The sequence below is a fragment of the Pseudopodoces humilis genome, chromosome 16 (genome assembly GCF_049639895.1).
Source record: "Pseudopodoces humilis isolate 2021_Gansu_Grassland_sample_001 chromosome 16, ASM4963989v1, whole genome shotgun sequence".
Taxonomy (NCBI): domain Eukaryota; kingdom Metazoa; phylum Chordata; class Aves; order Passeriformes; family Paridae; genus Pseudopodoces; species Pseudopodoces humilis.
The window spans coordinates 10,026,410-10,051,828 of record NC_142215.1 but is presented as its reverse complement, the minus strand read 5'-3'; the positions used below and the strand labels follow the sequence as shown (position 1 = coordinate 10,051,828).

The 25,419-nt window shown below is 40.3% G+C and overlaps 1 protein-coding gene across 1 annotated transcript in view; it reads left to right on the top strand.

Moving 5' to 3' along the window:
• Positions 1–7,125: 7,125 nt before the first annotated feature.
• TRPM7 (transient receptor potential cation channel subfamily M member 7) overlaps positions 7,126–25,419 on the top strand; it is a 52,437-nt gene continuing 34,143 nt past the window's right edge. The window contains exons 1-3 of the mRNA XM_088063255.1: positions 7,126–7,141; positions 7,441–7,607; positions 7,724–7,933. Coding sequence (XP_087919381.1) covers positions 7,126–7,141; positions 7,441–7,607; positions 7,724–7,933 — 393 coding nt within the window. The remainder of the gene's footprint in view (positions 7,142–7,440; positions 7,608–7,723; positions 7,934–25,419) is intronic.

Below are 25,419 nucleotides of genomic sequence, written 5' to 3'. Positions count from 1 at the left end.
AGGTGCTTTGTTTACAAAAATTATGAATGGAGTTTAAAATTTTATATCAATAGTAGGTTAGTATTGACTACTGAAATGAGGTTTTATAAGTTCAATAGAACTGATTGCAACACTTCTAGCAATTTTGAATGGTTTTAATATTAAATTTGGTTGGGCTAAACACTGTTGAAAGCCTTGCTAGTCATACTTCAATAGAAAAAATCTTTTTCATTGTATGTTTACTGACAACAGCCCCCTTCCTTATGACTCTTAAGTTATCACCTTCAAAATGTTATTAATAAATGTTACTTGGAAAAAATAGTTGAGTAATTGCTTTGTTCTAACTCATCCTTTTCCTATTGTGAATGTTCATGGAAAAACAATTAACACTTCATAATACCAAGTCAATTAAAAATCCATAATGCACCCCCATGAATATGTAGCTGCAGTTCTTCTCGATATATCAAAGTTATGATTCTGCTTGTGTGTGATGGGTTTGGTTCATTGTTTTTCTCTTCTTTTTTTTCCCCTGGGATGAAGAGGGAGGAACTGAAGTGATTTGAGCTACATCGCTTTTCCTGGTGTGACTCAGTATATGCTTGATATACAGCTGTTAGTGCTGAGGCTCCTTGAAAGTACACCTGAGAAACAGTGAGCTGGAAACTTCACAGCTGCAAACTTCTCAGTGGAAACAATTTCCCTGCAGTCAGCCAGGAAATAGTGCTGCAGAGGCATCCTTCGGCTGAAGGTACTTAGCCATGAGGGCAAGAAACAGCCAAGCCTCAGACTTGAAACCCAGGCTGGGTTGGAAGTGTTGGCAAGGAAAAAGAAAAAATCACTGAACCTGAGTGCACCTGATAAGTGATTCTTGAGACATCCCTACAGCCCTTTGATATGGTGCTTTGTATGTAAGATATTTTTAGGTATTTTAAGTCTCTTCTGCTTGTGTACTGGAGGTTCCAGTAACTTTGAGTCACAGTAATGGAGTGTGAAACTTGGAGAAAACCCTCCAAAATATTATTTGAATTTAGTTATTTTAAAAAGTAGGAGTTAAGAAGAACAGACACAGCTGCAATGAACAAACTTGTTTTTCACTGTCTGTTTTGCATTCCATTATTTAGGCTGCTCCATTTTGACACACTGGCTAAACTGTAAATCTCAAAATTGAAGGGCAGTTTCTTCTAAGGAAGGGAATGCTTGACAGCTTACATCAGTCTTTACAATACAATTCCATTGTATTGGACAATTCCATTTGGATGCAAAAATAAGCTTTTCCCTGTGAGTGTGGTCAAGCACTGGCACAGGTTGCACACAGAGGTGGCAGAGTCTTCATCCTTGGAGACAGACAAGATACAAGCGGCCACAGACCTGACAGTCTGCTCGGAGCAGGAGGGGTGGAACTAGGCAAGCTACAGAGGAGCATTCCACCTCTACTTCTCTGGTTATGAAGGTGTTTTTTTTTCCTTGTTTTCCAGCTTCAATGATCTGCAATTTTTTTTTAATTCATGGAAAAATTAAAATTTTATCACCACAACGTGAGTTTGATTTTTTTTTTCCATTTGGAATAATTTACTTATACTAAACTGTCAGATTGAAATATATTTTAAAGTTGTCTTTGGATTTCTAATGCTTTCAGAAGCTAAAGCACTGTTTTATTTTCAAGTAGCCCATACAGCACATTTTCTGGGTGAATGCTTTATCTTTCCAGTTTTTGAGGAAAGAAGGGCAACTCAGACTGTTATCCTTTTTGTCAGTGGTGAGCAATCAAAGTTCAAGGTTTTGTGTTCTTGAGAGAGGTTGATGGTGGAGGCTCAGGTATCTCTGGAATTCCTCTTATTGATAAGGAATGCGCAAGATCCTGTTTCCCTGAATACTGAGGACATCAAATAGCTGAGAATAGATTTTTGCTTGCAGCTCAAAGACCTTTTAACCAAGAAGGTGCTTAGATGAAGGAGCTTTCAGCTTTTTGTTAGGAGTGTGCTTGTGGGTATTCTGCTGTCTGGTTTCTGCTCTCCTTCCTCATGACCTCCTTTCTTTCCTCCTCTTTTCTGTTGGGAGCATTACCAGCATGATTTGAAGTGTCTTTGCACATTTCTTTATCTTGCACAATATGTTCCTCTGTTCCAGTATGGAGACCATTAATGATGAGGTTTAATCTTTTGGACTCCGTGAAATAAACAAACATGACCATCGTGCCCACCAGCTCAAGCCACCAGTAACAGGAGCTGAAAACAAGCCGATCTTCTGCGTGTCCTTGTCTGTGTTATGGTCCCGCTGACTTTCTGGGGTTGCATTAATGGTGGTGAACCTGCCAGGCTTAGATTTGGAAACAAAAAAAGTAAGAGTTTTTGCAGTTTCATCAGAGGCTGAAATGTGCTCATGCTGGTTCTCTCCATATTTTGCAGAAAGGCGTGAACTCGGGTATTGTACACACTTTGGAATATAAGGAAGTTCGACAGGATTGGTACATTTAAAAGTTCAACAGTAGTTCAGTTAATTTAATTTCCACTTTGTTGTGATGTGTACCTTCAGCTGCTGTCGCTTTCCCTGCTGGTTCAAGAAGCACAGTCCTGGTAGGATGTGCTGCACCTCTGTTGCTTGCACCTGGATCATCTCTGTGCAAAGGCCAACTCATCTGCCTGACCATCTGCTTAGCTGCCAACACACGAAAACACAAGAATTTGTGGGCTCAAAGATTGCAGCAGAAACAGTTTTCATAGGGAAGCTTTAGAAATTCTACAAAGTTAACGGGAGTCGAAAGTTCAGGAGGAACGAAACTGAGATAAAGTCATTTTAGTTATATTTTTAAAGGCACTGATAAAATCTTGCAAAGGGTCACCATTATGTTGTAAATGCACCCATACAGTTCCTGGCAGCTAGTGATTTTACACATCTAAATAGAGATGTGTGGAGGCACACCCTTGGCAGTTTTGTGCAAGACTGTGGCCTATGTTGGTTAAGCTCTCAAACTTCTTTTCTGAGCAGGAAGTAACATATCATATTCCCAAATACAGGATATGCTTACATTCTGCTTTAGATAATGGGTTGGGTAGTGTATCTCTTTTTTTGTGCGCTCATGGAGCATGTTAAAGAACATTTTGAATTTCATGTGCTCAATTACCTCGTTAACTTTAAATCCCTTCCTATTACTGTGGAATAACTTTAATGCAGATTTTAGAACTGGAAAACCCACACTCTGTTGCCTAATTTGGATGTGACAAGTCCTAGCACAAAGCTGAACTGGAGTTACTGGTTTTGCACTCTGAGCTTGCTGTGTTTGGTCATTGGGCCCTTTGTGCTGCCATCAGAAAGTCACCCTCCAGTCCTTTCCCAGTGTTAGCAGGGATTTGCCATTCCCACCAAAGCACCGAACCACTGAAAAACCGAGCAGCCTCACCGAGAAAGGTGTGAACGGCACCAGGAATGCCGTTCCTTGCATCTGTTGCAAAAGTCAGTGGCTGATTTTGCCTTATGTTCTGACCCTTAGCTAACACCTAAATGCAGTTGTTAGAGAGGAGCAGAACAGCACTGGTGGCCTTCAGGTAATAGCAGATCAGTTCTCTTACCTCCAAAGCCAGTGCTACCTCCATCTTCCCTCCCTCGGGCTATGTGGCACACTGAGAGCCAATGTTACTTCATCGATTTTAATACCTGAGCAGTTTTGTTACTTGAATTTAAAGACATCGATTGTCTGTGAGATTGGAGTCTAAATCAGTCACAGGATAATTTATTTAATGGCTGTTAAATATGCAGAATTAACCTTTTGCATGTTATTCTTCTCTTGGTGTATCTTGAATTTACTTTGGATTTTATGACCTATTTATTTATGCTTGTTTCTTTTGAGGGAATACATCTCAGCTGTTAAAGCTAACACATTGCTTAGCCTAACTACTTTTTGCCTTTAATAAACCTTGATATAATACAAAAGGATTACTAAAACTTTGGGACCTCTTCAGAAGGTGTGTGACTCTGGGGTGTACCACAAACCAACAAAGTAACCAAAATTACTAAACAATTCAAAAACTGCAAAGTTACACATTTTCTAAGTTTTAATTCCCCTAGTTTCAATGGCAGGAAGCCTCCTCTGTTTCTACTTCATCCCATTACAAAACAGTATATTTTGAATTGCTGCCAGTTATGTGATTGTAATGTTATTTGGTATATTATAGGAAAGGTATTGGACAAATGTCACAAAAAATCAACATCAGCACTAGAAAATCTTCCACAAATAATAGAGGGGACTTACAGATCCCATTAACCTGTGTCATTGCATGTTTTTTGCCTTACCTGACAAATCTTAAACTTCCATGTGGTTAAAAAAAAGCTATCTTTAGTTTTTAGGAGTAGCAGTCCGAGTGTAAACTGCTGACTTGCCACTACAGCTGTAGCTGGAGAAATTATTTACCTGGGCAAATCAGAAAAGGACAAACCTGTGGCCAAAGAAAAAATAAGGCATTTGGGAGAATTCACCCTGTTACAAAAATATGAAAAGTGAACAAATAATAACTCTTTTCTGCCACAGATTACTTCACTGTGGGACAAAAAAAATGTTTTCTACACAGAATCTGTTTGGCCTTGAGTGGGACATTAACTAGATCTCTTTATCTGTTAGCATTTGCAACTTATTTAACTACTTGAACTCTAGCACTTATTTTGAGCAACTGCAGAACAACAGCACATACCTGGTAAAACTTTTTATAGTGTCAAACAAAGCCAAAACCAGGTCACTTTCATTTAATGGTAACTCATTTAGTTTCTCATCAAAAGGAGTGCTGTGGGATTTTTTCTATGCATGAGTCAGTGTTTCATCCATGTGAGGATGAGCAATCAAACAGCAGCATCTTGGCTACTGGATATTGCAATAATGAGGTAAGAGCTTCCTAAGAGACTTTTCTTATCCTTTAGCACCTACACTGACATCCTGTTAAAGTTGGATTAATGGAATGTAAAACCTATTGGGGTTGACATCACAAACTTTACTAGTTCTAGTGATGATTACATAATAAACTCAACGTGTCAAGGACAGACTGATAGCTTGATTTGAGATATAAAAATGTGATACGGGAACCACGTAACAAAAGGAGTTATGTTTAAACCAGTTATATTCAATCAGATAGCAGAAGCTTGCTTCAGGTTAGAGGTCCTTAAATGCTGTAACTATAAAATAATGCTTCATTATTTCCTTGTCATTCACAGCTGACAGATGGAGGAGATAGCAGAGGAATTTTGAGTTGACTTTGCTGTGAATGAAAGGTAACACTTAACATGACAAATAGCAATATTTATCCTACTGTGCACTGATTTACAAGATTTAACATCTGAATGTACAAGAATTCACCTTTTGGATGACTAGCTCTGCTAGTTTAGGGTCAAATCATGCCATGTTTTGTAAGGCTGATCGGCTGATGAAGGTAGTAAGAGGATATAAGGTGACTTCCTTAGGCCATGTGCTATCACTGCGTGGTCACAGGGATGCATTTCAATGTGGTGCTGTGTCCTGCCTCCACAATACTGAAGGCTCATGCTCTCTCAGACAGCACAAGGCAGAGAGGATGTTGATGACTCATTTTCCTTTCATTTTCATCCCAAGCTCCAATCCAAGTTCCTGAAACAATGTGTTCTCTCCAACTAAGCTTATCACAGCTGGACTTTCAAATAGTTTGATGTTGATCTCTACAGTTTTGCAGCATCAACAGGAAAACAAGGCATTGTGAGATTCCTCACCTTACACATGTTCTCCTAAACTAATAGCTTGTACCAGAGAAGACTCATGCCCAGGATGGCCTTCAGGTACTTCTTCCTAATTTCCTTGCTTCTTCTAGCTCTTCAATTTACAAATATGCTATCCATAAGGAAGTGTATTTACACTTAGAGGCCAGTGTGATAATCATGAAAATCAAGTCACTAGAGCCCAACTATTGCTGTGAGATGAGGTGAAGGATCTAGTCATAGAAGAACTGACTCATTAACTTAATGTGGGATGTGAGCTTTATTTCAATTAATTAGGGAAGAAGAGGGAGAGAGGAAGAAGGAATGAGGTAATTTCTCAGAAATTCTTTATGGTGTCAACCATAAAGAATTCAAAAATCCCCCATTTTCTCTACTTGGGAAGATTCTTGAACCATTTCCCAGAAAAATCTATTGGGCTTCCGCTGGTCCTTCTCTTTCTGTTCCCTAAGCCAAGAACTAGCACATGGGAATCTGGGCAGGAACAAATAGTGGCAGATCTGCAGGCTTGGGACCTCTACACAGTAAGAGTGTGAATGGAGTCTCTTTGTTGTGTGATCTTGTACTCAGAACTCATTTAAGTTTTTCCTGCAAAAGCCTAATTTTCCCTTTCTATGGAAGTTGAGAGTCCTAACAGCCTGATTTTAATATCTATGTAAGATAACATGAATTCTTCTGAAGTTAACTTAAAACAAGCATTAGGAGCTCCCCTGCAGCTGAGGAACTCTCTGCTACACCCTAATTCCAGCTGGCTTCAGTTTCTGGGTCTTCCCAAATTTGCACCTATTGTCTGCAGCAAAGGTGTTCTGACACCAGAATTTACAACTGGGCTTACCAGTTTAGCCTTGCTAAACGGCTGTTAATGCAAAAACGTTTTTGTTTTTTGTTATCTAATGCTGGCATTTTGCAGCAAGGGGAGACAGATGATAACTCAAGATAGCTGACAAATGATCAGGACTGACAATGAAAAATTAAAGGTTTTTAATTACTTTGAATGTTTGGATTGAGTTTATACATAATTACTGTTCTTGTATGGCCATGGTATTTTAGAAAGAGATGAGAGATTTTTCTAGAATCTCTTTAATTTTTTTTAAGGAGCACAAATAAGTTAAGCTAAACCAAATCTGTCTTCCCTTACAAGTGCTGTTTACTCTAGCACAGAGGCTGTTGCAAAAGCTATATAATGACATATATAGTAGAAATTATTGTATAAGGCTTTTCATTTGTGGTGCCGATTCTCCAAGTTTGCAGATTGCATACAGGGAAAAAAGGAGACAAGGTTCCACCCCATGGCAGTTCCTAATCTAAACTGGACACTGAGTTGACTGAAGTGGAACAAATGCACCCTTCTTCCCCCCAAAACGGAATTTCCTCCAGTTTAGCTCAGGCCTGTTAGAAGATGCCTCCAACGCGGTGCTAATGGCGGCACGACCATGTGCGAGCAGGGCTGGCAAGAACATCGTGAACTAATGTGAACTAGCGCTGTTCCTTGCGCTGCGGCTCTAACAAAGAGCAAGGCCGGCTTCCTCTCCGCGGCAGAAGCCGGCTTGGAGGGCCCGGGCTGAGGTGACCCCTCGCTGCCGGGTCCGTGCCCTCGGGACGCCGTGCAGCCCGATGTGAAGCCGCTGCCTTTGCGGAGCTGCGGGGCCGCTCTCTAAACCTCGCCTTTCCCAGCCAGGCGGGTTTCTCTCCCGAGAAGCTCCATTTTTAACATCTCTGCCTTCACCTCACCAGCTGCACACGGCGGCACGGCCGCCTGCCCGCCACTTTCACCTCCTCAAGGCATCTCGGGGCCTGCCGCTCGTGTGGAGAGACTGGGACCCCCTCAGGTCTCCAGCCAGCCCACCCCGAGGGCACCCTGCCGGCAGCACCGCCCCGACAGCCCCCTCCTCCCGGGGGCGGTGCGCTGACGCGGCAGCGCCGCGGCTCCTCCGCCGGCCGAGTCGCACAATTATGAGAAAGAGGCGCCGGGCCGAGACCGCTGCCAGCTCTGGGTCCCGGTGTGGAGCCGAACCAGCGCCGTCCTCCGCGTCCCACGCCTCCCTTCGTCCCCGGAGCGTCGTCTTCGCCCGGCCTCTCCCCACCCAGCCCTCCGCTGCCGCCGAGCCCAGCCCCGATAGATGGAGACAGGCCCCGCCACCGCCGACGCCGAACCACGAGCAGGAGCTGCCCGGCGAGAGGAGAACCAGAGTCGGCGCCGAGACCCAGCCCGGCCCTGAGGAGAATGGTGAGAGCCGCGAGGATGCCGCGGCGGCGGGGCCGAGCGCGCCCTGCGGGGAGGGGGGAGGGACGGGGCCGCCGGATCAGACCTGTCCCCGCCGGCTGCTGCGGCTCCCGGCCGCTCCGAGCCGCCGCGGCCCCGGGGCCGGAGGGGCCGCTGGGGCTCCGCTCTGCCGGCTCCCGCTCATCTCCCGCCCGCGGGCCCGGCCCTCCCGGAGCTGCCGGCCGGGAATGCCCCGCGCCGCCCTCCTCGCGCGGGGCCCGGGGCACCGCCGGTCCCGCAGCCGGTCCCGAGCACCCTCCGCGCCCCGAGCAGCGCCGGGTCCCGCCGCGGAGGCAGCGCACCGCTTAGAAACGCGAGCTCCCCGTTAGCGCTCCCGGTGCTGCCTCCGACCGTCATGGTGGCTTGGTCTAAAACCAGAATTCGCACGGTGCGGATCTCCGGGCTGCAGCAGTCCTTCCCTTCTGATCTTTACACCTATTTGATTTTTGCAGTTTCAACATGTTATGCATAAGGGAGCGTATATACACTTAGAGATGTATGAGTGCAAAGAAAACACAGTTTAAAATCTAGCTCTATATTCTGGCTGCTAAACGGTTCTTTATCCCTATAAGTTTATTCCTTAATATTGAAAGAATTTAGAGTGACTTATCGCATCAAGTGCTTTCAAGTAATTTTGAAAATACAAAATGTGAAGTCTAAATATATGGATTTCTATAGTCTGCTTAAACTTCTAGTAAGATGCTTGGTTTCATTTTAAATAAAGGTATTTCATTTCATGATGTTTTCTTAAAAACCATGGGAATTCGTGCACGTGAATCTTTTGTTTCTGAGTATATCTGTGAAATGTGTGGAAATGTGGGCTGTGTTTTTCTAGAAACTGCTAATCCAGCATTATTCTAGGAAGAAGCTGAAAATGCAGCCTTATATTCTGACTTAAATCTGCCACTTGTATGGTACTTCTTTTCTCAGCTGAAGTAGTTTGATGTTTGGTTTAGTTTTGAGGAGTGGGGGATTTGGGGTTTTTTTGTTTATTTCATTTTTATTTAATTTAGCTCTGGTGTGTTTTTTTGGTGCTGACATAGCCTAGAAATGGACAGATTGATTTTTACCATCATAGTTCTGTAAATTCGAGACTCGGCAGCCTTTCTGGCACTGTAGTGTGCTTGCAGTGTTTTATATTTGCTGTGTGTTTACCAAATATTTTAAAACCTCTGTTAAACAGGTGTTTTGGTTGAGTTGAATGTAGGACATTTTATGCAAGCTCATTTTGCTAAAAATTTCCCTGCTGCTCCATGACTATTTAGCAACTTTGAATAATTGCTGGATGGTGTCCAGCATTAAATCAGGAATTATTCTAAGGAGTGAGTTGCTCACTGTGGCAATTCTGGCTGTTCAGTCTTTTTTTTAAATGTGTCTGTGTGGGTGAGATAAGTGTCTGCTAGATCATCCTTCATACCTTCTGGTATGAGGCCATTCTTGACTTCGCTATTTCAAGGCAGGAGGGGGAAAAACCTTTGTGCATGTGGAACTGTTTAGGCTGAGTTTGGACTGTACTTTGGTTTCCTGATGTACTGTGATACTGGTTTTGCTTACTTGAGCTCAGCAGTGGAAGGGTCATATTCACTTGTCATACAAAGGCACCTTGAAACATCCCCTTGCATTTGACAGTTATCTCACACTTTTAAAGGTACTGTATCAGATCATCTATCTCCCCACGTGGATTATCTTGGAGAGAGTTACTCCATTGTGTTTTAAACTTTCATTTATTTTCTTGTCCCTTGAGGCTCTGCCTAACTAGTCCTGCTGCATTACCATTTTGTCTTACCACATTAGCTCAGCTTTCTCTGCTCTGCTGGTGATAGACTGCAGCATCCAAAGTCCTCTCTTTTTCTCATTGTTATCTTTGCCACTTGCTGTGCTTCCCTTTCCAGGAAGCTTTGGACCAACACCCAAAATTTTTGTGCTTCTCTTTCATGGCCTGTTCATGAGGTGCATACCTGTTAACCGTTCAATACTCATGGATGGTCATGGCAGATGAGCGTTTTCTAAACAGAACAATTTTATTTCGAACTTAAATAACTGACACAATAGGGTTTGGCTATATTGGTTTGCGCTTTGACTCCAGTAATGTTGCAAATAAATATCTAAGAGGACTTATCAGAAATTGTGTGTGAAGAAAGGTGCTTGGTAGAATTTTGCAGTCTTTAAAGACTTTGAGAATGGATTTCTATATTGTAAAGCTTTGAAATACCAAGACAATATGAAATTATACTTCTCATGCCGAAGTATTTAACCTGAAAAAGTGTATTTGTAATTTTTTTCTTTTTAGCTGATGTTTATTTCTTTTGGAATTCCACATTTCTTTCATCACTGTCTACGTGTGCTGTGATATTTACATGCCCTGTTTATTTCCTGAAACAAGCAACATGAGTTCAGGGGGGGTTTTTTCCCAATTTTTTAAGGGCAGACTGATAGTAAAATCAATGTGTGTGTTTTTCAGAATTGAAGTTTTGGTTTTGAGGTGACGTTTCTTGCATATGAGTAATTCTGTCTTAGTGCATTTTACCTTTGGTGGTTGAAATTTCAGCAGCTGACTTTTCATCAGATAAGTTACTGAATAATCTCAATCTCTGTGTGTATTTGGATAAAATACTTATATAATTATTAGAGCTATGTCACTTTTTTACCTCTGATACTGATAAACGAGTCTGTGTGCTTCATTGGTTCTACAAGAAATAGTCCATTTTGACTGTGGTAGAACTTGAACTTTTGTTGCACACTTTCTTTGTATTCTCTGGCCTGAAACCCTCTTTTTCCTCTGCAGTCTTGTTATTGTCTTTTTTTTTTTAATTTAATCCCTTTGCGTTTGGTCACATAATGAGAATGTAGAGGTGATGGTGTCGTATATCTTGATACAGCCAGTATCACTGAAAGTGATCTACCTAATCCTTGGTTTCTGTTATTTTCATTATAAGAAGCTTTTCTTATGCTTAAATTATAGGTGTTTTTGTTTTTAACGAAAGAACAGAAAAAGTAAACCCCCAAAACCTTAGTGTTGGCTGGCTTTGCTCCCTGTCCTGGCTCAGCACAGGATTAGCTGGGCATCCGTGCTGCTGTGTGGGAGGGGAGAGAGGATGTGCAGGAGGGGACTTGTCTTTTCGGTAGCATCCAGTCATTAAGCAGCCAACCAGCTGCATCTCAGCTGGGTGGGACCACAGTCCTGAGCAGCAGTGGGGATCCCAAAAGCAGTCTCCTTCACAGCTGTTCCACTGATGGAAGGAACATTAGTTTTCTTGAAGAGCAGTGAGGTTTTTTTTCAACCTTTACTCCTATATTTTGTTTAGTATGTAGAATGTGAGCCACTTTCTTTAACTGCTGGGTGTGCTGGACCCACAGAACAACACAAGTTTTTCTCCTCAGCCATTATGATTTTTGCACAGAAGAAGGGATGCTGTTAGGTGAGCAGAGGACAGTTCTTACTCCTGTGTTCTTTCCAATAAGAAAAGGTCAGTGAACTTCTGATGGGATAATGAAATGTAAAAAAGCAGGAGAGAAACTGTATATGACTTTTTCCTTCCCAAAAGTTGGCTGAAAAGTGTCCTGAACATATGTGAAATACAGGAAGTAAAATAACTGTGATGCTAGTAGTGGTTCTGGTAGTTCTGAAAAGCTGCTATATGGAAGGACAGAATATTTAACTGTAGCAAGTGGTTTGACAGCACATGGTTTAAGGAGGTTGCAGGATTAGTCTGTAAGGTAAATGTGGTTGATTGCCAAGGAGATCTTAAAGTATGGTACCAAACTGTCAGCACATTAAAGCTTGGTTTACAAGTTATGCATTTTTTGCCCCTTAGCTAAAGCAAAATTCAGATGCTACTGAAATGGTAGGCTTAGATTGAACCTTAATTATGGGAATCCTGAGTTGCATCACAGTTACAGTTTATTTAATCTTTATATTAACAAGAGCAGTACAAGTTTTTTTCCTGAAGATTTGTACAAACTCATTCTAACTTGAGCTGGTTCATGCATTTTGTTGTCACGTTTTCTGAAATGTTTGAATACTCTGTGTGTGTGGCAAATGTGCAATTGCTGACTTAATGTATGTCAACCCATCTTTGTTTCATTTGTTCTCAGCTCAAGGAGGCTGGAATAAGATGTGTGTGAACAGCATATCTGGTGATTTTTTTATACAGCTGCAAAATGAGAATTTTAGAGGCTGATTCAGTCAGTAATTAAGTTAGTACTCTGCTGCAAGTAGTTGGACAACTGATGTTTTTAGATCATCCAGCTTCAGAAAACAGTGATGGTAAACCCTCTGTGAAGCTTTAATGGGACTTCATTTATAAGCCTGTCCTAATTTACATCATATACAGTCTAACACCAAATGCTTATTTTGTTTAAATACACATTGTGTTTTGCAATGAGCATACACCAGGCCAGTACACAGTTTCAGTGAGTGTAGTTGTGTGCTTATAGTTTGGTAAGACTCACATGTGCATAATTTTCACAATGTCTAGACTTACTTGTGGTAATTTAATAGCAAGAATTTGAGGCCTCTTTTTGATTTGGAGAGCACTGGACCTCTTTTTCAAGATTTGTAATAGCCTGGTCAAGCTTTTTGTTTCCTTGTTCCCAAAGCCTGGTCTGAATGACTCCCAGTGCTATTGGATTCTGCCTTTAGATTGTTTACTGCTAAACTGAGCAGATGTAAAAAGAAAAAAGGAAAGAAGCTGTTGTTTTGAGAATTGGCATATTGCGATTAAGTTCTGGTTTGCTGATTTTATTTTTTTTTGTTTGATTTTTTACTGGCAACCTTTTGGGTGATTAATGAAGTATATTTTTGCTGTGTTACACTAAATCATTCTTGCTTGGTAATACTTTCTCAGTTACATCTCTAAATGAGTTTAATCAAAGTATTCAACCTTTCACCATAACTGTAATCCTCAAAGCTTGGGAAAGTGTCTGTTACAGCTCAGTCTGTGTAGCACAATGGATTTTGTAATTGAATCTCAGTTTTTGTTCCATGCTTTGTTCACACTTAGCTCTACCCAAAGTGCTACTTACTTTCTTTATTTACTTGATTCTTGTCACCTCTGCTAAGAATTTTCACTTCGTAGTCCCCTGACTTATGCTGGGTCAGATTTTGCAAGATGTTACTGGCTGATGGTTCTTATCCAAATATCTGCTAATTTTTTCTCTAATGCTGCAGTTTTTGTGAGATGTGGACTTGAAAAACTTGGCTCAAAAAGTTTAAGTTTAATAAATAAATCTACATTTATGCCTTCTGCAAATGAATTTCCAGATGCTTTGTTAGGAAAACTTAATTTCACAAGAACTTATGACTTAAAAATTTCTAGAGTTGGGGCTCTCCTAGAACTAGTATTATTTAGCAGCATAGTCCTTCCCACTGTTACTCATATTATTGACAATATCTTTTCTGACTGATCTGGAGTGCTTGAGATGTGTTGCAGGAAAATAACCTCAGGTTAACGGTTGTTGCTCAAGCCCTTTGCTAGCTGTTCCCACGTGTGCCAAAGCTCTTCTTAAAGGTGTGTTGTAATCCAGTCAAAACTCCTCTAAACACTCCCTGTCTCCCTTTCACCTGTCCCTTTGTGCTTCCTTGTGTGCTCAGTCACTGGGGATCTAAATTGAATAAACTTCTTGTCACCTCCTTTCCTTTTTTTTTTTTGTGGATTATTTTGCTGGTCATTTCCCTGAACCAGCTTCCATGTGACTGCATAAATGCTGGTGCTGGTATGAGATAGGTTGGGATCATGTGCAGAGGCTTAGGAAAATGGGATTGTGGCACCCCAGACTTGACAGGAGCTGTGAAGCTGGATTGGAAGTGTGAAGTTGGATTGCTCCAAGGGGCCTGAGATTTGGTTTGTGCTATTGCATTACGAAGTGTTCAGTTACTCTGTGCATCACCCATGGCACATGAATGTTTTCTGGGTCTTGCAGCCTTGTGCACAGGCAGGGATGGAGCTGTGCCAACACAAGTCAGGTTCCATGGCCTCCTCAAAGTGTAAACTAAATCGCTTTGTAGCCTTGTCTAATTGTACTGCAAGCACATGGTGGCTATTCTTCAATACTCCTGTATCTAAATTCTTATTCACAGAGGATGTTTTTCTTGACCTGCTTTTCTGAATGTGTGCTAACAGATTCAAGATCACTTGTTTTTGCCAGATGTGCTGTGCTCCAGTCTGTCTCTGAACTGAGCTGCATCAAGATGAGTTTGATCCCTCCCATCAGGTTATTTCTGTTGGCAAATGATTCACTGCTGGTGACTTGTCCTCGTGTAACAGAATATTTCTGGATTTGTCTCAGTGTTCTTAGCATGCTTTTTAGTGCTGTTCCCATTCTTGTTTAACTTTCTTAGGGAGCTGAACCTGTTTCTTTGAGTTAGGAGAAACCAAAGCTGCGTTCTGATAATGTATCTGCCAGAGCTCAGCACAGCAGCCACGTGGACAGGTTCAAAGACAGTCATGTTGCTCTACAACATTGTTAAAATTGCATGTAGATTGGCTTTGTGTTGTGAGTGTAATGCAGTATTCTAATTTGTGGCTAGAGCCAGTCTGAAAAAGCTGTTTCCTTTCAAAGCCTGTCCCTGGTGCTGCTGCAGGTCATGCAAGTCTCCAGGCATAACTTCAGTCACCTGGATAGGTTAAATTATGCATATGCTTAAGTGACACATGATTAGAGCCTAAAAATACCAGTTGTGTAATTACAGAACTGTTAATCAACTTTCTCTTCAATTATAAAAATCAGTTAAACTACACGAATAGGTGCAGTTAATGATGTTTTAAATGTCAAAGTCTTACCAGTTTCTCCTGTGCTCCCTGGCTGCATTATTGTCTGTACTTTGCAGAATCCTGTTAAGCAGCAAGTTTAATAAAACTTCAACTGAAGGCATTAGAAGAGTACATAGCCAAGGGTGATCTGGACAAAGAGTTTGAGAGAGATTCATCTTGAAGGAACTCCTGCTCGTGGTAGTAAACTTGCACTAGTAAAGGATAATAAATCACTGGTACCTTAGCTGACAAATATCCTAGAGAACTGTCCAGGAACGTAGCTTTGTCTGGTGTGGCAATGCCTCTGGCTGCAAAACTGGTTGGAAGAGGCTCAGTCCTCCTGATTTCACAGGCTCTTCTTTACTGACCCCGTTACTGCTGCTGAAGGCGTTCATGATATTGCTGCTGGCTGGCCTTGGGGACAGACAGCCCTTTGAGCACTCACTGGCCTCAGCCAGGGGCATGAAGCACTGATGTGGAGGTTGGGATGGACTTTTACCTCTTAAACTGGCATCAACTGGCTTTGCAGCCAGAGGCATTGAAAAACAGAAATATCCACTTAAATAACCTTTGCCCTTCTAATTTATGCAACTTCAAAAATGCTCTTGATGAGGATTTATACTTTTGCCTCATTAAGTAATTGGTCTGTCTTAGTCTTGGTTTCTTTTATGCAGAAAAAGAATTTTTAAATTTTTAGCTGTAGAAAACCCACGTTTTGTGTGCATGCGGTTTTCAATATAAATCTTACTGCTCCATGTGCAACACCAGGACTCCTTGTTGTTAAATTCTCTGCAATTGTTTCAAGTGCTTTAGTGAAACAATGTGGCCTTTTTATGTTGCTTATATAGGGAAAGAGGGCAGAAACCACTCATCACCCTTGTCCTGGTTCGGGCTGCCAGCTTGTGTTACAGGTGAACATTCTGCGTGCTGAAGGCTGCTAACAAACGAGTCATTGTGTGAATGTGTCCTCTGGTTGTGCTCGGTGTTTCCTGGCCCACAGGAGAAATATTTGGTACTGGGATAATCCCTCTGTGGGACAGCACAATGCAGCAAACCTTGGGCTGTGCTTTCCAAACAAAGCTTTTCTGCCTTCAGAAAAATCCTGTTTCCAGGTTGTAGAAGGATGTTTTCTGGTCACCTGCAATATGCAGAATACAAGTAGACTTTGCAGAGAGAGGGAGGATTGTTCATAAGAGCTAATTAGGCAGTGAGTCCCCAGGCTTGCTCTGTGGAGACCAAGGGGGATTCAGAGTAGCTTTTTTTTCTCTCTGCAAAGAGGATGTAGAAAAATTAGCACAACTGAGATAAGATTAGTCATTTTGACTATCCTCTTGGGCATCGTTACTGGGTTTTGGGGGGTTTTCTGACAAATATAAAGATCTTACATGTAGGACAAGAAAAATCTTTAGTAATTAATGTATTAGGAGTTGAATGTTAATTATACCATGAATTAGAACAAATCTTCAGTACCAGATGAAAATGGTATTCTTAAACACAGGGTATGTGCCCCTCCAAAATGTGACCTTAGGTAATATGTTCTTGCTTCATTGGCAGCTCTCTGAGAAATAAAGCAATACAGTCTTAACTTCATTTCCTTCCTGAGTATCAGGATGCATGTGCATTAAAAAAAAATAAACCTTTTTGTGTGATAGATCTGTAGTCTTTCCCTGGGTGGCTGGAGCCTGTGTGCTTTTGGGGATTATTTTGATGTACCTTGGCAATATGGTTAGATCAGCTCAGCTCTTCTGCCATTCCAGTATCTTTCTCCTACCAAAGGGGATGTCCTACTTCCCTTGTTCCCACCCTGGCCTTGTGATTCTTTCTTGTGTCTTAGTAGTTTTCTGTCCAGTTTGCATCTGAATGTGTTTATTCTGACATTAAAGCTACCTATCTGTTTTTTTTACTTTTTTCCCCCTGAGAGTAGGGATCTCAATCAGTTCCCCAAAGGGCAAGTGCACAACTGCAGGAGGGGGAGAAGTAGCAGAGAGATGGGTGGGAGAGCAGAGTAGGAACTTCCTCAGCTTGCCTTCTCTGACTGCACCCTCACTTTATAATTTGAAGAATTGCATCTGCGAAAGCAAATATTTCTCCTGTGTTTCTTGGCTTTGCCAGGACCTCCACCTCCCTACTGGTGTCTTTTGTTTCTCTAGAATGACTGTCTTCACTCTTCTCCCAGCAGGCAGGAAGGAGCCTGTCCCAGGTATTAGTTCAATACAGCTTAGACAGGTCTTTGTGCCACACACCACTCAGCATCGGTGAGTTTTACTGGAATTTAGCATGCTGGAAGAAATAGAAAACATTTTCCATGTGAAGTTGTGTTGTGGTCTCTCAATTTCATTTAATTAGTTGTTTCCCCTATCCTGGGGAAAAGAAATCCCAAATCAAAAAAACTTAACACACCAAACAAAAAAAAGCCAAAAAAAAAAAAGAGGGTACCTTATTTCTAAAAATAATATATTTAGTTTCTGAGTAATTATTTAGATTTGTGGTATTTAACAAAGAAAAACCTCTGAAAGCATCAAAAGCTCAAATAACCCTCAAAAAGAGAGGGTGGAAATTTTTAAAAGTGCCTAAATGAACATTGTATATTATTTCAGACAGTAATTAGCTGCTTTCACATTTCCTTAACAAACCTGCTTACGTTTCTTCTTTGCACTTTCTAGAGTAGAAAACAGAAACTACTTGAATAGTTTTAGTGGGGAACTTTATCTTCTGATAAGAGTTTAGGTACATGGATGTCTCTCCAAAGCTGTCAGAGTTCTTGTGCCCCGAGGTGGGGCTGTAGTCAGTGCTCACTGAGCAGGCTGAGCTGGCTGTGAGAGGAGAGCTGCTGCTTTACCTTGACTGGAAGTGTAACTGAATCCAGTAGCTCTTTGTTATAAGCTGTATTTAAAAATGCTTAAGTCTTTGTAATTCGACAGTAGGTGAACTATAGCAAATTCTTGTCTTGCCTTGCTTTTATGCAGGTCATCCTACTTTCTCCAGCCTGTTCTAATCTCCCAAGAAGTCTGATCACTTTAAAGAGTTGACCAAAACATTTGCTTCCCCTACTGTGCCTAACAAGTACTGGCGCATTGGTGTGCATGTATATACAGGCAGGGAGAACCCAAAATTCCAGATCTGTTTCAGGTGGGTCTTTGGTTGGTTGTTTGCAGATGGGGCTCTTTCCTAGTTTCAGCAGTTTTGATTATAACAATAAAGTTGTTTTTCCAGATACTGTGTCTAAACAAGTTCTGTGAAATGTCATCATCCTTAGCAGTGGTCTGGTGCTGTCTCCTATTTCATGTGCCCACTCATATGTTCTGTTGCTTTTCTGAGAAATATTATTGATCTGCCATAATTAATATGGGCATAGGCTTCCTTTTAAAAAAAATATATATTCAGAGAGTTGTCTGAGGCCAGCTATGTTAGAAATCTCTTAGTGATAACAAGTTTCCATTGCTTAGTGAGTTAATAATAGCCTACTTAAGTCAGGAGGCACCAGAATCTTTGCTGTGATGATAGAGAAGTGTCTTTCTTTGTATGACACAAAAAATAAGTCAGATTTGTAAATTGAACAGGCTAAGAAAGTGGTAGAGCAGGACAAACAGCATCCACCCTTCCAGTTTGCTTTTGTAGTTGTAATGTGCTTCAGCACATTCTGAATTAATCAGATGTTCATGCACTTCATGAACTAGAAGGGGAGGACTTTCCTTAAATCTGCAGCTCAGATATCGCTGGAGTACATCCTTTGCACGAGGTGAGGGGGTTTGCAGCCTGTAAAGCTGTCTAGGAACAGCGGCTGCCAGAGCTGAGGTTTCTCATCAGGGAACAAAGCGGAAGCAAATTGAGGGCAGGATTAATTATTTGGCTGGTCACACAAGCCCTTTCCCACTGCTTTATTTCCAGAGGTGGCCACCACTGCCTCCTTTCTTGCATCTGTGACTAGTGTTTCCTGTGTGAATGAGGGAGGTTGCTTCAGGAGACAGCAACCAGATCCAGACAATGTGAGCTGCTTTACTGCTGAAACCATGCCGCAAGCCTCATTCCTTCCAAAAATAAATCCAGAGTTTATAGGATTGTCTGTTGGTACATCCTCTGTGGCATGTGCAAGGTAAGCCCAGCACTTGCCAGAAATGTGAGGTGTGAACCAAACTAATACTTCCATGCAGAGTAGATCTGGTGAGGCAGGGAGCGCAGGGCTCTCAGCAGCCAGCACAGCGCGTCCCATCCGTCCCTGCGGAAGGGACCAGGGAGAGGCACCAGCCTTCATACCCACAGAAATGTTTTGACCGACTGAAAAAGACTTGGCATCATTCTCTGTGTGTGTTGGTGAGTAGGAATGCTGACTCTATCTTCCTGCTGCTCCTATTTAAGAGAGTGTGTAGGCTTGCAGTCTGCATTTGGTAAGGCGAGAATGATCACAAACTGCAGCTGAATCTTTGGAGCTGCGAGAGGCGAGGAGGATGCAGACTGTACAGTTGTGTCATTGTGGATAAGGAAGGGAAAGGAGGCTGGATGTTTGAAAATGTGAGAGATATCAGGAAGAAGCAGGCACCGTATGACAGGCTTGAAGACATTCCTATGAACTTTGCCATGACTTTTTTTTGTTTGGCTTTTGTTTTAATCTCATTTGAACAAAGTGAATATTGAGAGTAAAAATATTGGCTGAAAAGCTGTAGCTCTTGTAGTTACAACCACACACACAACTTTCTCTGTCCTTTTCTTTCATCATTGGTGTTAAGTTTTAGGGAGTAAAGAATTATTTTCATCTCCTTTGAAAACTCAGTTGTTTGTTGCTTTTAGTTCATAACTTCATTATATGCTTTGAAATATGTTATAGAATGCGTCAAAATGCAATTGGTCTGTGAACTCAGAAGAAATAATTTATAGATCCTTTAGCAGGGCTAAAAATTTTAAGCTTTGTATTTCATTAGTTAGGAAGACTGTAAATGTAAACTATTTAGAAATCAATTTACTTCAGCTCACAGCAATTAAACTGGTTTACCTTCTGCTGTATTTTCTTTTTCCTACCAAATTCCAAATTCTGTCAATGAAAGTTGTTGGAAAATAAAATTTAAAATGCATTTCTCTCCTTGCTTCCCCTCGGATTTTCTGAAGGCGTGTTCAGGAACAGCTTGCCATCTGCTGTGCTGACACAGTCTCAGGGAGTCTCTGGTTTTGGCAAGTTCAGTTACTGTATCTGGTATGATTGGGCACTTAACTCTGAAGGTGTTTATTGTTATATCAGCTGAGAAAAAGCCAGTTTGAAATTACACCAGTGGGTGATTGTCTTCTGAAATCAATGGATGGTCCATTCCATAGTGACCTGAGCTATCTGTAGAATCAGTTGAGAAATATTTTCTAGGTGTATATTAATATTTATTTAATGCCTTGTCTGGATGGTGTATGCATTTTTTAATTTAATACTTTCTGAAAAAGAGGAGTAATTTTATGGATGGTCTAACTGCAGAACAGCACAGACCTTAACCTATTAAGCAAATAAATTCATTTATTTTAAAATGTGCTGCATTTACTCTGAATTTTCCACTGAAAGACCTGTATCACAGTTAGAAGGTAACTTTCCCAACAATATGAGTAAAGTGGATTGAGTTTGAATGTAATAAAAATATACCAAAAATATTAAGTCTGTTGATTTTATTCTAGATCATCAGGGTTAAAAGTCACCACTTAATAATGCTAAATTCTGTATATGAATTTGGAGTATTCTTAATTAATCTGCAGAAAAAAAATCCATAAACAACTGAATTATGTGCTTTGTAATCATACAGTGAAATAATTATCTCAAAAGCAGACTTCAGATGGGAATAATTTTCATTGAGTTTGAGAGAGCTGTAAAAATCCCTTTTGACAAATCCCGATTACCGTTTGCATCCAAAACTTCACGTGGATTCAGGGAGTTCTGTGGTGGCTTCATTACGTCAGAGAAGAACTTGATGAAACAATAGCTACTCTGTTAGAGACCTGGATTGCTGTGAAATCTGTTCAGAGCAAATCTCCTGAACTGTTTAATAAAAAATAGGATTGCTGAAGGTTTGTTTTCAGCACTAAGGGAGCCATTGAGATGAAGATTCTTATCTTTACTCTCTGGCTCACTTGAGATCAGCTTCCCATGTGCAGAATTGATAGAAGGCTTTCTCTGACTGCCCTCTTTCCTTGCTTGCTTCAACAGTTTTTATTTAACATAAACCCAGTAATTTTTTTGTTGTCAAACAATCTATTTTCAGGACTGTAGCAGTATTTTCACTAGAGAAGTTTTTCAATCCAGAAAACTGGAGCTGTTTGTTTTTTTAGGAGTGCAGTGAAGCCTGGTGAGCTGTCCTGTTCAGAACAGGATCTTCAGCATAGCAGAGACACCTTTGGTGCATGATGGGTCTGTCTGAGCTGGTCACATTCTGTGACAAGAGATGCCCCAATGCATTTGGGGAAAAACGAAAACCAAACAACTTCTTGTAGATGAAGCTGGTAGTTGTTTTAGAGTAAGAAGTAATCCTGATGCAGCAGGTAAAATATCCTTAAAAAATTTTAATTTGTAGTGAATTAAACAACAATTAAGGTTAAAGCACGGTTCTTGTCATTTAGAGTGACATTCTTCACAGGGATACGTTAAAGCACTGCATAAATATCTTCTGGCATTAGGATAATGTCTGACCCTCTGTCTTTTGAGTATTGCACATATACATACTTTCTATGGAATTGAGTACAAAAAATTGAGGTTGACTGATATTGTAGATACTGATTTAGGAAAAAGTTTTGTAGGTGCTGTGTGTGTGTGTTGTGCATTCTCTGGACAGACAGCACTGTTATTCTGTGTCAAAGAGTTTTAAACGTAGCTCATAATACTAGCTGGCCTAAATGCTTTGATTTCTTCCCCCTCTTAAAAAAGCAAACAAAAACCCTCAAACTAAGATTATAGAAGTATGTAACTTTAAATTGAAGGGGAAGCTAGTAAATTAAATGCCTGGGGTTTGACGGAGCCAAGAGTTTAAAACAAATGGTAGCAAATATATGGCATTAAACTATCTAACTTTGTTTTTTTTTTCCCTTCCATCTGCTTATTTGCTTAGTTAGCTGAAGTTTTGAAGTTTCCTCAAATGATAAGTGTTTCATTAAGAAACTGAGATGTGCTCTGATAGTATTTTTAATACAAAATTTTAACTATTTTCTTTGGTAGATAGACATAAGTGTCTTTCAGCTAGCTCTCCACCCCATACACAATGGTTTAGTTACTCAGCTCATCCTGGGTGAACATTTTCAGTATCATTCAGTTGACTTGTCCTAAAAGCAAGTCCAGGTGCTTTGCCTGGAGTGTGCTTCATACCACCTTAAGGATTTGAAGTAATTACAAGAAATCTTTGCAGTGAGCTAATGATGTAGAGGAGGCTCTATAACATTAAAACATACCTGAAATCTTTCATTTGGAGCATTTTATTTATGGCTCCTTTTCCCACTAGGAGCTTGGTGAATTCTAAACTACTTGATATGCATTAACCTAATAGGATATTGTATTTATCACAGTTGTTTGGCTTTGTTTGGCTTTATTCAATGTATCTAGCATAAAAGCAATAAGAAGGAGGTTTGGCTGGAATTTCTGCCTTTCAGCTATAGCTGCAGAAGCCCGGTTCATGGCTAGGGTTGGTTGTCTGGGCAGGGATCACAGGTCAGTCCCATGGTGTAACACGTGTTTGGATAATGGAGTGGATTTCTGAGATAAGAGATCCTCTGGTAAGTCACAAAGAGTGTGTGTGGTATGCATAGTTATATAAGAAGCAGTAACTTCAAGTTGGAACATTGTCAGTGGACAATTCCTTGAATAGACAAGCTAAAGGACATTCTTAGTACAGTATGTCTCTTAGAAATGTTTTGAAATTTATCTTGTTGGCTGTAAGTGACCTAGACAGATAGGACTCCTCTGTGGCAGTGCTAGCATGACTGGTCCTGCTGCACATAGTTTCCACTGTGTCTTCTTGTTTTCAGGCTTGCTGAAACTTTCCTGTATTTTCTTCTGTCCAGATGGAAAATAAATGCTTTGAAAAATTTGAGGCAGTGGAGAAAGAATATAGAGTCTATACTAATTTTTAAATAAAGGACAAATAGAATTGGCAGATCTTTTCCTTGAGAAAGTATTGCATGTATTGAACTGCCGTATGGTGTAAGCAGAGATTTGAAAGATGAAATATGAGATGGTGTAGAAAGTGATATGATTTCTAAATTCAAAGCTCAGTCTATGCAATCAGTAACTGAAGTCCCCATTACTGGCCCTCCACAAAGGTCACAGTTTGGCAAATTATTTATTAGTTCAGGTCAGTTTCCTGATTCAGTGGGGAGCTTTATTGAAAAGTTGTCAGGATTACTGCTGGGTTGGTGTGCACTGTTGCAGGCTCCAGGGCAATGTAGTTGGGAAAAGTTAAATTTTAGTTTTGTAACAAATATTGTTACAATATTGTAACTTATGATCTTACAACAGTATACAGTATCACAAAAGAGTAGAAAAAAATAAACTGGGATCTCTTTGTGCATGGAGAAGTTCAGAATTGCCAGCTACAAATATTATTTATATCTGCCATATTTGTGTTACTTGAAAATCATGCAAGTCATTTTGAGATTTTGCCAAGCAGGCAGGCTTACTTTCTGTAGAGAGAATAATTCAGACCAAGCCTGTTGAATAAACTTTGAGAATTTCACAATAGCTTGATAAGGCTTTGCCATATTGCCATGCATCAATTGCTAGAAATTAATTGTCTTCTTATTTTAATATACTGAATCAGAGGCTCTTAAAAACATGTGAGCCAAAGTGGGGGAGAGTGGTGGGTGGTTGATTTTTATTTCCGAGACCTGATCTCATCTCTTTGGTGATGTTTTTGTTTTTTGTTTTTTTTTTTTAATTTTCTTTTTTCACCTGCTATATGCAAAACCTGAAATTATAGTTTGTGGTAAAAAATTCATTCTACAAAGAGACTTGCTAAAGTTATTCAGTGTGAATTTCAATAAAGATAACATATAAATCTTGAGCTGGTACATTTAAATAATCTCTGTTATTGGAGCTTTGGAGTGCTAATGCTATTGCTGAATCAAACATAGCTAATATTAAAATGGCCATGGTAAAACTTCCATCTGTTATAAAAGGCCATGGGATTATCTTGGCATTTAGATACTTCCAGAAGTGGAAACAATTGGGCACATTCTCTTGAGTTTGTAATTCAGCAAGTACTTGTGTAAGTTTTGTTTTGAATAGCAATTAAAATTATTTCAGCATTGGTGAAACTGTTGGGAGAGGATGTATTAATTTAAAACGGTGTGAAGTATTTCTTTTAATCATGATCCCAGAGTGAGTATATCTCTTCTAGATGATTGAATCAAATTGTGTGCTTTCTGCTTCTTGATTTTCATTCAGAAGTACTGAAAGACACAGTGAACTTTGCTCAGAAATCAGTACAACCAGGATGATGAGGTATCTTGTGAAAGAAACCTACAGCTTAAAGTCTGTGCAAAAGCCTTGTTGTCCCTCTGTTGGCAGCTTTGGGATGAGGAGTTAGTAGTTACTGTAGTACCTCTTCCAAAAAGGTAAAAATGAAGAATTTTTATGTGTATAGACAAGGTCCTGCCAGCATTGTTTGCTGAGAGGTCTTATTGTGGTGAAATTTTCATCGACTCACCTGAAAAGTGAAGATAGCTCTGGAGCACTATAAACTGTATTAAAATTTTTCGTGTAAGTCTTAAATTTTATTTAGCCTGAGAGATTGAGAATGCACAGGAAAGAATATGGGAAGCTAAGTTTTTTTCCCACAAGAGGCAATTTTGAAAGGAAAGAAAGTAAATAGTTGAAAAATAGCTCTCTATATGTTGATGCTACTTGTGCTTTTTGCTAAAAGGCTTCTGACCCATGTTACCCATAACCATGGTGTAAAGTGCATCTTCTAAAAATACACTGGGAAAACAGAGCGCTTGGAGCAGCAGGAGCTGTTACTGGAAACAGTTTGGGGGGGAGTAGGGGGGTGGAGCTGTGTGTCCTGTTCAGATGATGAAAAAGCTTTAATAAGAGTACACAAATTTTCTTAAACAGTCTGATAACTTGCATATTGATTTTTGACTTTTGACTTTATCTCCTATTTAACTTAATCTTTAGCTGATGAGGAAGAGGTAACTCTAGCCTCTATAATTTCTTAGAGGTAACTGATGCAACTAATTTATACTTAAGTGTCCTCATATCATCTTCCTTTTTCTGGTCATTGCAGGAACATTATGTAATAACAGTTCTTATTTACATGGAAGGCAATACTTCCTACATTTTTAATGTGATTTTTACTCATTTATGGGAAGTGTCCTTTCCCCCCCCTCCCCCCCCCCAAAAGAAAACAAGACTCTGGAATTAAGCAAATTCTGTATAAAATCTTCTTCAATAAAGATTAATTACCATACAGGCATGCCTCTAGAGAGAGTCTTAATTTTACCAAAAAGCTCCAAGTATGTTTTAACAACATTACAGAGCTACTTCTACATAAATAACTGATTTGAGGTGACTGATAGATGTAGTGATGCTGTGCTGAAAATATTTGCACTGCAGAAGAATTTGAGAGAAATCCTTGAAGAGTGGTTAGAACTACATTCTTTAAGAGAAAAATTGATGAATGGTTAGTTGTTTTGTTTTGGGGGCTTTTTTTTTTTCTTTCCTCTTTTTTTGGGGAAGTGTTTATTTTG